Raw genomic sequence first — 11,195 nt, forward strand, 5'->3', positions numbered from 1 at the left:
CCTTTTAGTACGACCCGCTGCAGTCTCCCCTTTAACCAGTTCCTTATCCACCTCTGGATTTTCATATCGATCCCCATCTTTTCCAATTTAACCAATAATTCCTCATGCGGTACCGTATAAAACGCTTTACTGAAATCGAGGTATATTAGATCCACCGCATTTCCTTTATCTAAAAAATCTGTTACTTTCTCAAAGAAGGAGATCAGGTTGGTTTGGCACGATCTACCTTTCGTAAAACCGTGTTGTAATTTGTCCCAATTGGCATTGACCTCAAGGTCCTTAACTACTTTCTCCTTCAAAATTTTTTCCAAGACCTTGCATATTACAGATGTTAGACTAACAGGCCTGTAGTTACCTGGGTCACTTTTTTTCCCCTTCTTGAAAATAGGAACCACATTAGCTATTCTCCAGTCAAACGGTACCATCCCCGAGTGTATGGATTCATTAAAAATTATCGCTAACGGGCTTGCAATTTCCCGCTTCAGTTCTTTTAATATTCTCGGATGAAGATCATCCGGTCCGCCCGATTTAGTCCCGTTAAGCTGTTCGAGTTTGGCTTCTACCTCGGATACGGTAATGTCAATCCCCACTCCTTTATTCCCATCCGTCTCACTTCTACTATTCCTCAGCCTTTCATTAGCGTCATTAAATACCGATGCAAAATATTCATTTAGATATTGTGCCATGCCTAGATTATCCTTAATCTCCACTCCATCTACAGTCTTAAGCGGTTCCACTTCTTCTTTCTTTGTTTTCTTCCTATTTATATGGCTATAAAAGCTCTTACTATTGGTTTTAATTCCCCTCGCAAGGTCCAACTCTACTCGGCTTTTTGCTTTTCTCACTCCATCTCTACATGCTCTGACCTCAATAAGGTAGGTTTCTTTGCTGATCCTCCCCTTTTCCACTCCCTGTACGCTTCCTGTTTTTTCTTAATGACCCCTCTGAGATGCTTGCTCATCCAGCTCGGTCTAAACCTCCTGCCTATGAACCGTTTTCCCTTTCTTGGGATACACGCCTCTGACAGCTCCTGCAACTTCAACTTGAAATAATCCCAGGCCCCTTCCACCTTTAGATCCCTAAATATGTTAGTCCAATCCACTTCCCTAACCAGTCTCCTTAATTTATTAAAGTTAGCCCTTTTGAAATCGTAAACCTTAGTCTCCGATTTAATTCTGTTAATCTTTCCATTTAGTTCAAACTGAATTAGCTCATGATCACTTGAGCCAAGGTTGTCCCCTACAACCATTTCCTCAACGAGGTCCTCACTACTCACCAGCACCAAATCTAAAATGGCATCCCCCCTCGTCGGTTCAGCAACTACTTGATGAAGGAATTCATCAGCTATTATGTCTAGGAAAATCTGAGCCCTATTATTGTTACTAGCATTTGTTCCCCAATCTATATCTGGGAAGTTAAAGTCTCCCATGATTACACAGTTCCTATTAGTATTTACTTCCCTAAAAACGTTAATAAGTTCTCTGTCCATATCCAGGCTAGATCCCGGCGGTCTATAGCACACCCCAAGCACTATCCCAGGGGAGGCTCTAGTAGTTCTTTTACCCAATGTGAGTAATGCCCAGACAGACTCCGTCTTATCCATTCCATTGCTTATTATTTCTTTACAGTTTACCTCATTATTGACATACAATGCTACTCCCCCACCTTTACCTTTGATCCGGTCTTTCCTAAACAGCACATACCCTTCCATACCTGTACTCCAGTCATGACTACTGTTCCACCACGTTTCAGTTATTCCTACGATATCCGGTTTCATTTCTCGGACCAGGAGCTCCTCCAAAATTCCTCCATTTTGTTACCTAGGCTTCTCGCATTGGTGTATAAACATCTTAATTTATGCCTTTTGGCCTCTCTCACATTCGTTCTCCCATTTGATATGGACACCGTACTGCTAGTATGACCCATTAGTCTGGTATCCACCCCCCCCCCCTTATGTCCAATCTCTTCCCCCTGGCTGTATCTGTTCTTATCTCATTGTCCTCCCTCTCAATGTTATAATCTGGTGTGGAGATTAACTGGACATCTCCCAACCGTCTCCCCCAAATTCCTAGTTTAAAGCTCTTTTGATGAGATGAGCCAGTCTCCCTCCCAGATGTCTATTTCCTTCCCTACTCAGGTGAAGTCTGTCCCGTGAGAACAGTTTTCTGTCCCCAAAAGCCTCCCAGTGGCCATACATCCCAAAGCCCTCTTTATAGCACCACTCCCTTCGCCAACTATTTGTCATCACAATCCTTTCACCCTTTTACTGCCCTTCTCTAGGAACAGGCAGAATCCCACTGAAGATGATCTGAGCCTCGAATTCCTTAAGTGTCTTCCCCAGCCTGGCATAATCTCCCTTGATTCTCTCTAGCGAGAACCTAGCCGTATCATTTGTTCCTACGTGAAGGATGATCAAGGGGTTCTTACCTGCTCCTTTTAGGATCCTTTTCAGCCACAAGTCCACATCCCGTATCTTAGCGCCCGGGAGACAGCACACCCTTCTGTTCTCTGGGTCCGCCCTGGTTACAGGCCTGTCCAACCTCCTCAGTAAGGAGTCCCCAATCACATGCATTTGCCTTTGCCTGGTGGCAGTGCGATCTACTAATCTATCCCCTGTTCCCTCTAGTTGCAACCCCTGTCCATTCCTATTTTCCCTTATAGTCCCCCTTACGTCATCCTGTATCCTCCCGGGGCCCAGAATTGGTGCTGTCTCCATCAACTCCTCCCCTCTTTCTATGGGACTAGCTGCTCATCTCTTTTTCCTCACCCTGCCCCCTTCAGTTACCACCTGCTGCACCCCTTCCTCGTTCTCCAAACACCCAAACCTGTTCCTGAGCTCTATTTCTCCTTCACTGGCCCTCCTTTTCCTTTGCCTGCTTCTCACAGTCACATGCTTCCACTGCCCTTGTTCTCCCCCCGGCATTCCCCCCTCACAGGTCTTAGCCCCTGCTACCACCTGTGCCCCTGAGCATTCCCCTTCAGCCCCCACTTGCCTTTGCTCCATCAGGTGCTCGAACCCCCTTCTAAACTCTATCAGGGTATCTACCTGCATCTCCAAGCCTTGGATCTTTTCTTCCAGCAGTTCTATTAGGCAGCATTTCATGCACACATACCTCTGTTCAGGTACCGCTGCTAGGACCATGTACATACCGCAGCTGCCGCATGCAATCATCTGCATTGTGTCACCTGCGGCTTGGCTCATGGCTGCTGTTGCCTGGGCCCACCTGCTCAGCTGTGCCCTCTGCACCTGGGGAAACACAGCACACAGGGCACCATGCCCTCTTGCCTCCCCTTCCACCTCCTCCAATGGAACTCCCACTCAAACTCCCGTTAGCAGCCCTGTTCGCTGCCTCCTGTGCCGCTGCTCGCAGCTGTTGCCGCTGCCTGACTGGGTGGCCGCTTTTATAGGCCCTCTCCTCAGCCAAGCTCCGCATCCAAACAAGGCTCAGCTGCCCGCCCAGCACGCTGCCCCTATAGGCCTCTACACATACAAGCAATACAAAGACAGACGCAAATACAGGTACCTTCTCCTCCAATGGAACTCCCACTCAAAGATCTGTGTGTGTCAGGGCACTGCGGGTCTGTGTGGGGCATTGCTTAGTTGTGGTGGTGGGGCTGTGGGGAAGGGCACTGGGAGGGAGGGAAAACCCATATAAATTGACACAAATTGCAAATTAAAACTTTTTAAATGTATAAGCATTTTACTCACTTGGGCGCATTTGCCTCACGGCACACAAATTTGAACTCTGCTTCAAAAATTTGCACAGAAGAAATTTTTCTTTTACCTTAATTATACTATCTTAGGAGCCTGCTATAACATAGTACCAAGGTTCAATACAAAGTCATATAAAAGTTATACAAAAATGCATAATGCAGAGAGTTATCTACAACTGCATTGATTGACTGCTGTGTGCAGTAATATAGTGACCCCTGGACCTACAGGCTTCCACACACTGTCAGTGCCTTGTTAGTGTGCCATGCGCCGTGAGATATCTCTTCTCTTTGTGTGTGACTGTGAGTGTTTCCCTTGTGTGTGAATTTATTCAACAAAATCTTGAGCTTCATAATGGATACCATGAGTGAAAAGAAAAAGAGAAAAATAGAATCAGAGCACAGAGTTTTCAACATTGAATGGACGAATAAATACTTATGTACTATTTCCAAAGACAAAATACTGTGCCTCGTGTGTCGCGAAACGTTAGTCGTTCTGAAAGAATACAATGTTCGGTGGCACTTTGAAACTAAGCATCCCAATCTCGCCAAATTGAGCCCAAATAAAAAAATAATTAAAGGAGCCAGTTTAGCGAAAAACCTTAGTAGAGAACAGCAAATTTTCAAGAAAGTGAGCACTGAGAACGATACAGTTACTAAAGTAAGCTTTAAAACAGGCCTGCACAATTCATAAAGCGGCGAGGGCCATATTACTCCAAAGAAAACAGCTGAGGGCCAAAACCCCCCGGCCCCGCAGAACCCCCCCCCCCAGCGTCACCCAGCCCCGCGGAAACAAACCCTCCTTCCCCAGCACCGCCCCGCCGAAACAGCTAAGGTTTGGGGGGGAGGGTGTGTGATACTTTATTAAGAATTTTTCAATTAAATCAAACAATTTTTAAAATTATTTTAATATTTTTATTAATCATGGAAAAATGAAAAACATCTGTTCCGTTGAAAGAAAACATTTGTACTTTTCATAATTACCTTGCAAATTTAATGAGAAATATTACATCTCTTTTTGGCAACAAGCTTGTCGCATTCGGGGGTCATATTTGAAGTGGATATTTTCATAATGTCTTCCAAATGGTCGTAGGTCAGAGAAGAATGTTGCTTGTTTTTATTCATGTTCATGATGGAAAATGTTTGTTCACATATGTAAGTGCGTCCAAAAATGCTGAACGTTTTCAGTGCAACTTCATTGTCCAGACTTTTGTAGAAGTGCCGCAAGCTGCTTTCTCTGTGCTTATTTCGGTAAACTGCCGAACACTGAAGTTCAATAACCTCCAACTGCAAATCTAGTGGCACTTCCTCTGGATCCACAGAAAAGGGATCTTCAATCAGCTTCAACTGGACGTCTTCTTCTTTAGACAAAGTAAGTCTTCTGTCAAATTCTTCAATCAAAAGAATGATGTGCTTTGCATATTTTTCTCCTAACTCGGCGTGTTTGTGCTGAGGGATACGCTGTGCACAAGTGGGAAAGTGACACATTTCACCTTTTGACAGCTGACTTCTGAAAAGTTTCAATTTCATTTTGAAAGCTTTCACTGCTGCACACATTTGAAAGATAAGTTGATTTTTTCCCTGAAGTTGAATGTTGAGATCATTCAGGTGTGCTGTAATATCACAAAAGAAACATTGGGACTGCGCCACTCAGAGTGGGCAAAGCTGGAGGCTTTCCACATAAAATGCCAACGTTGTATATTGGGCATAGAGTGGAATGACTTCATTTGCAAAGCAGATGTTTATGGTCACGCCGGTCTACAGACTACTGGGGCCATTGTCCGCAGACGCCGTTCTGAGTGGCTCGTAACATCCGAAAGACAATTCCACCAATCAAGCAGTGCAGGCAGCCCAAAGGCAGGCCCCCTATTACATGGGTGCCTCAAGTTTATTCCGACGTTGGGCTCTCGGCCCGTCAAGCACAGGAACGGATCAATGGTGAACAACTGCTACGGCCAACCGTTCGGCTAAGCGTTGAAGAAGAAGTATGGATTTAGGTATCTAACTTTTGACATCCATGTTTGAAAGTGCTGGCCCAAGTGTCTAAAGAAAAGTGAGATTATATAATGTCAATGGATGGAGAGATGAAGGGTTTTATTTAACTGTCCAAGGGGAACTAGAGGCCTGGATCATACGAACAGCCATATTGGATCAGACCAGTGGTCCATCTAGCCCAGCATCCCATCTTCTGACAGTGGCCAGTGCCAGATGCTTCAGAAGGAATGAACAGAACAGGGCAATTTATCAAGTGATCCATCCCCATCATCCAGATTCCATCTCTTCCTACAAGGTCACAAAGACTGTATCAGAGATCGGAGGCTAATCAGAAGAAAGGGAAAAGGTCATTAATGCCGTGGCTGATGTAATGAACCAGCTCTCTTGCAACTCGTTCCATTATGGAAGGAAGACAGAGACGTGAGAGCAAATGCCCTTGGTTTTACACTAACAGTCTTGTCACCTTTTTGTTTAGCTGGAGCCAGTAGCCATCATTCTGCTCAGTACTGGGGTCACTTAAACTCATCCCCAGCTGCCTACATCTCATGGGGAACAATGCAGGTAATTACCACAGGATCATGCAGGCACTGGCTTCGGCGCTGGGGTGGTGGCTCAGCTGACCTCCTCCAGTCACCAACTTCTCTGTGGGAACTCAGGGCCCTCCTGAGACCCATCGGTGGCTTTGGGAAGGGTCCGGGCCACCCAAGAGATCTCTGTCAGGAGCATTTTCCCTTTCCTCCTGGCCAGTCAAGCAGCAGAACAGCTTCGTTAGCAAATTTTCAAGAAAGTGAGCACTGAGAACGATACAGTTACTAAAGTAAGCTTTAAAATTTCTAAGGAAATTGCTGCTGCTGGGAAATGCTTCACAGAAGGCGAGTTATTAAAAAAGTGTATGTTGATTGCTATATCTGAGTTATGTCCAGAAAAGAGGGGAATATTTGAGAATGTCAGTCTATCACGCATGACTGTACGGAGAAGAATAGCTGACATTTCTACCAATTTAAGTGATCAGTTAAAGCAGAGAGTCAGTGAATTCTGCTTTTACTCCCTAGCTATGGATGAAAGCACTGATTTAAAAGACACCGCCCAACTTCTTATTTTTATTGAGGTATTGATAAAAACTTTGAAATTACTGAAGAACTTGCTGGCATGTGCTCCATGACGGGTCGCACAACCGGAAAAGAAATCTCCAGTGAAGTGATAAAGTGCATGAATGATAAGTCGGGATTAGATTTCACAAACTTGGTGGCCATTTGTACTGATGGTGCTCCAGCTATGTGCCAAAAAAATGTTGGAGCAGTTACTCTTCTTGAAGAATTTATCGGGAGAGAAATAACCAAACATCACTGCATTATACATCAGCAGGCAAAGTCTTAAAATTTGAGCATGTAATGTCAGTGGTAGTTTCCATTGTAAACTACATCCGTTCTAGAGGACTAAAACATAGGACATTTTGAGCCTTTCTTGAAGGGGTAGACACCGAGTGCAATGACTTAATCTACCATACAGAAATGAGGTGATTGAGTCGAGGAAGAGTGCTCCAGCGTTTCGTTGCTTTGAAAGAGGAGGTAGCAAAATTCCTAGAAAATGGGCCAATAAAATTCCCAGAGCTTGAAAATGAGTCCTGGAATCAAGATCTCTTTTTCTTTTGTGATATTACAGCACACCTGAATGATCTCAACATTCAACTTCAGGGAAAAAATCAACTTATCTTTCAAATGTGTGCAGCAGTGAAAGTTTTCAAAATGAAATTGAAACTCAGGGCCCTCCTGAGTCCCATCGGTGGCTTTGGGAAGGGTCCGGGCCACCCAAGAGATCTCTGTCAGGAGCATTTTCCCTCTCCTCCTGGCCAGTCAAGCAGCAGAACAGCTTCCTGAATCTAGCTCCTAGGGTCTGAGGTGACTGGTTTCTGCCACCATCCCGAACTTGCTGAATGGCCCGTGAGACACTGAGACGGACAGAGGAATCCAGATCTTGCTGCAGGCCACTGAGAGCTGAGGCAGAGAGAGGAAGCTCAGGTCAAAACACATATCGTATTAGCATGCCCTAGAACCTGCACCATGGGCCTCTGTATCTTCCACAGGGGCGGCTCTATGTTTTTTGCCACCCCAAGCACGGCAGTCAGGCGGCCTTTGGTGGCATGCCTATGGGCGGTCCGCTGGTCACGCGGATTCAGCGGCGTTTCTGTCGGTGATCTGCCGGTCCCGCGCCTTCAGCGTACCTGCCGCCGAATGGCCGCCGAAGCTGCGGGACCGGCGGTCCTCCCGCAGGCATGCCGCCGAAGGCTGCCTGACTGCCGCCCTCACGGCGACCGGCACGCCGCCCCCCGTGGCTTTCCGTCCCAGGTACGCACTTGCTGCACTGGTGCCTGGAGCCGCCCCTGAACTTCCACAGCAACTAACTCCTCCCAGATGCTCTGGACCCACCAGGGCTATCAGTGTCATCGCCATCTGATAACCGCTTAAGTCCTCAGGGACATCTGCCCTTGGCAGCACCATCTTCCACTGCATTCTGGGGCATCCACCTCCTTAGCACCATCTCCCTGACACATGCCAGGGCCTCTCACCCTGCCTGGCATTTACTTTCTCCTGGTAAAATCTTCTGGCACCTGGAGATGGAAGTGACACCTGACATCAGAGAAAACAAAGCTGGGACTGATGTCCAGGCTCTCTCAACAGCTACCTCTGGCCACGTCTAAATTGAACTCAATGCAGCAGCATGGCGGGGGAGTTGCACTTTTTCCTAGACTGGTTCACAAGTGGGAGGGATAGCTCAGTGGTTCGAGCATTGGCCTGCTAAACCCAGGGTTGTGAGTTCAATCCTTGAGGGGGCCATTTAGGGAACTGGGGTTTAAAAAACAAACAAACACTATCTGGGAATTGGTCCTGCTTTGAGCAGGGGGTTGGATTAGATGATCTCCTGAGGTCCCTTCCAACCCTGATATTCTACAAGGAGCATGAGCTCTCCTTCCACATGCAAACACAGCCATGTGGCAACTACTTACACTGAAGTATCAGCTCCTTCTCTTGCCTGACCATGGCGGGCTCCGAGCTTTGAACAGTGCAACCTGGAACGTACAATGGAAATGAATCTTGCAGGAGTTTTCACCTCCCCTGGGGCTACCTTTTAAAAAATGTCAGTCTTTCCAACAAGCAAAACAGCTTTCAAGTGGTCCCTGGGATAATCAGACAAGTCCACAAGCTCCAAGACAAAGAGGCTCATGTCTTGGAAGATACAGAGAGCCTGATTGCCAATGGCTATGATATTGCTGCAGTCCCGCAGGGATTCCAGTCGGTGGAGCTAGAGGGTAGGGTTGTAATTTGCTCCAGGCCTTTTGATATAATCCCCAGCCCAACTGCCTCAAGGACAGGAAATCTAGACACTGGGATCCCAGGGGGTTAATTCTTGCTGCTAGTGCCCTCCAAGCAGAACACGGGACAACCTCTCAGATAGAAGTTGCTTAAGAAAAGTCGTGGTTACCGATAAAGATGGCTGCTGCCCGTCGTATTGGAGCCTGGGGGCTTTGGAGGTGATCCAGACATTGGAGCAAGATGTCAGATACGCTCTTGAGCTTCAGCACCTAGGAATAGAAACCAAAGAAGCTTCTCGTTGCTGGGGCCGCAGGGTGAGGAGAAGAGAGATTTCATCTCCAGGTAGCTGCTTGGCTTGGAGGGGTGGGAAGAATGCAGCTCCCATCTCCATGTATCCTGGGGGCGACCATCTACATGCCAGGGAGTCATTAAATGACCATTTCAAAGTATCACCAGACACATTGCTGGTGTCTGAGCTGCTGGCACTGCAGGGCTGGAGCCTGGCACTAGAGAACACTGAAGCCCGGTTGTATGGGCTTCATCTGGGGAGGACATTAGAGAGGGTGCAGAGCATAGGAAATACGGTGCAGAAGTGGCCAATGGGCTGGGGTAAGGTGAAAAATGGGGACATCCAGTTTCCTGCAGGATTCGGAAGGCATTTTTGCCATCAACTGATTCTTTATGTTGTGAGCTTTCACCTCCGTACTGAACTCCTGGCCAGGTCTGGCTGTTCAGATCTGACAGGCACTGGGAGGAGTGGGGGAGCTGGGTGCTTCTAAGAGGAAGCCAGAGTGCAGTAGGCTAGTACTAGACATGCAATCAGAGCAGTGAGTGAGGGAACACGTTTCCGGTCCCACATCTAGAAGCAGCACTCACGAGAAGCCGATTGTTCACTTACAGAGTGCTGGCAGATCTTGTCCACCACCCGGGGATGGGTGTGCCAAGCCTTCTTGCTGTTAATCTGCTTAGGACAAGACCATCCCAGGAGCTGAAAACACCCAGCCAAGGCTTTCTGACACCTCTGCAACACAAGATGGGACAAGGAGAGTTTGCATCATGAGAAGAGCTGGAATCTGTGGTCACTCTGCAGTGAAAAGCCAGCTGAAATGATCAATGAGGGAAAGGAATGTGGGGGTCACATGGTATCCTGCTGACCCTTGGTGTCTCTTTGTTCCTATTAGTGGAGGCTCCTGGAGTTTGATCTTCATGGTGGCTGCAGTTCAGTGACTTAGGAAGTGGCTGCTGGGAGCCATAAAACATCTCCACTTGTGTGTCCATTGAAGGCCAGGGAACTTGCTTAGGTAAGCGGGTAGGGCTGAGATTTTTCACTTTTGGGAGGCGGCTCTGGAGACAGACCTAGCAGGAGAGCTGGAGCAGTCAGGGCCTGCTGCACCAGGGAGCATATGGCAACGGGACTCACCTTGCCCACGTCAGGGTCCTCGTCCTGTAAGTGAAGGAGCAGTGGGACCAGGCTGCGGGTCACTTCCTCCTGCAGCAGGGGCTTCTGCCTCCTCTTCACTGTGTTAAGCAACTCTGTAAAGAGCATGATGGCAGCAGAGCGCACCTGGGGTCTCACCTGTGATGGACACACAACCATGAGGGGATCTCACCGAGGGAGCTTCACACTCTCCTTACACGGTGAGCTCGGCACAATGCAAACCACAGATAGGGGCCAGTCTGACTAATAACTCCATGGTCTGCCCACCAAGAGGGCACCCATTTGCAGAAAGGTTTGGGTGGAGGGGCAGACAACACAGGTTAGGACAGTGGTTCCTAAATTTCCCTGGAGGCCTCCTGTAAGTGCTGCTCCATCCACAGTGAAGGGCTCTTTGGAGGGTTTCTTTAATGGGTTCAACACTTTCATAGTTTCATAGCATTTAAGGGTCATTCATTCATCTAGACTCCAAAGCACAGGACATTACATTTCACCCCATGACCACTACATTGAGCATGTTAACTTGAGTTAGATTAAAGCATATCAGTCCTCAGGAGACCAAACGGTTGCATGCCACACACAGAACACGAGAGACCAAGGTGTCACCAATGCCTGAGGCCCAGGCAATGGCTCGGAACTGATCAGGTCAGATATCCCACCACTACGACTCCAGAGTCACAACACTGCCTGGCTGGGGATGGGCAGGTCAAGAGCCCCTGACTTACAGCGTCGAGTAAGGGGAT

General features: G+C 47.5%; 1 protein-coding gene across 1 annotated transcript; it reads right to left on the reverse strand.

The window, feature by feature from the left end:
• Window positions 1-9,124: 9,124 nt before the first annotated feature.
• Window positions 9,125-10,958, reverse strand: LOC135979278 (maestro heat-like repeat-containing protein family member 7). The gene is made up of 3 exons (XM_065579737.1): window positions 10,438-10,958; window positions 9,916-10,038; window positions 9,125-9,286 (listed from the first exon to the last, which is right to left on the reverse strand). The coding sequence occupies exons 1-3, from the start codon at window positions 10,612-10,614 to the stop codon at window positions 9,167-9,169; spliced, it is 420 nt and encodes a 139-aa protein (XP_065435809.1). The 5' UTR covers window positions 10,615-10,958; the 3' UTR covers window positions 9,125-9,166.
• Between the last annotated feature and the right edge of the window lie 237 nt (window positions 10,959-11,195).

This window comes from Chrysemys picta, unplaced genomic scaffold (genome assembly GCF_011386835.1).
Source record: "Chrysemys picta bellii isolate R12L10 unplaced genomic scaffold, ASM1138683v2 scaf753, whole genome shotgun sequence".
Classification (NCBI taxonomy): Eukaryota; Metazoa; Chordata; order Testudines; family Emydidae; genus Chrysemys; species Chrysemys picta.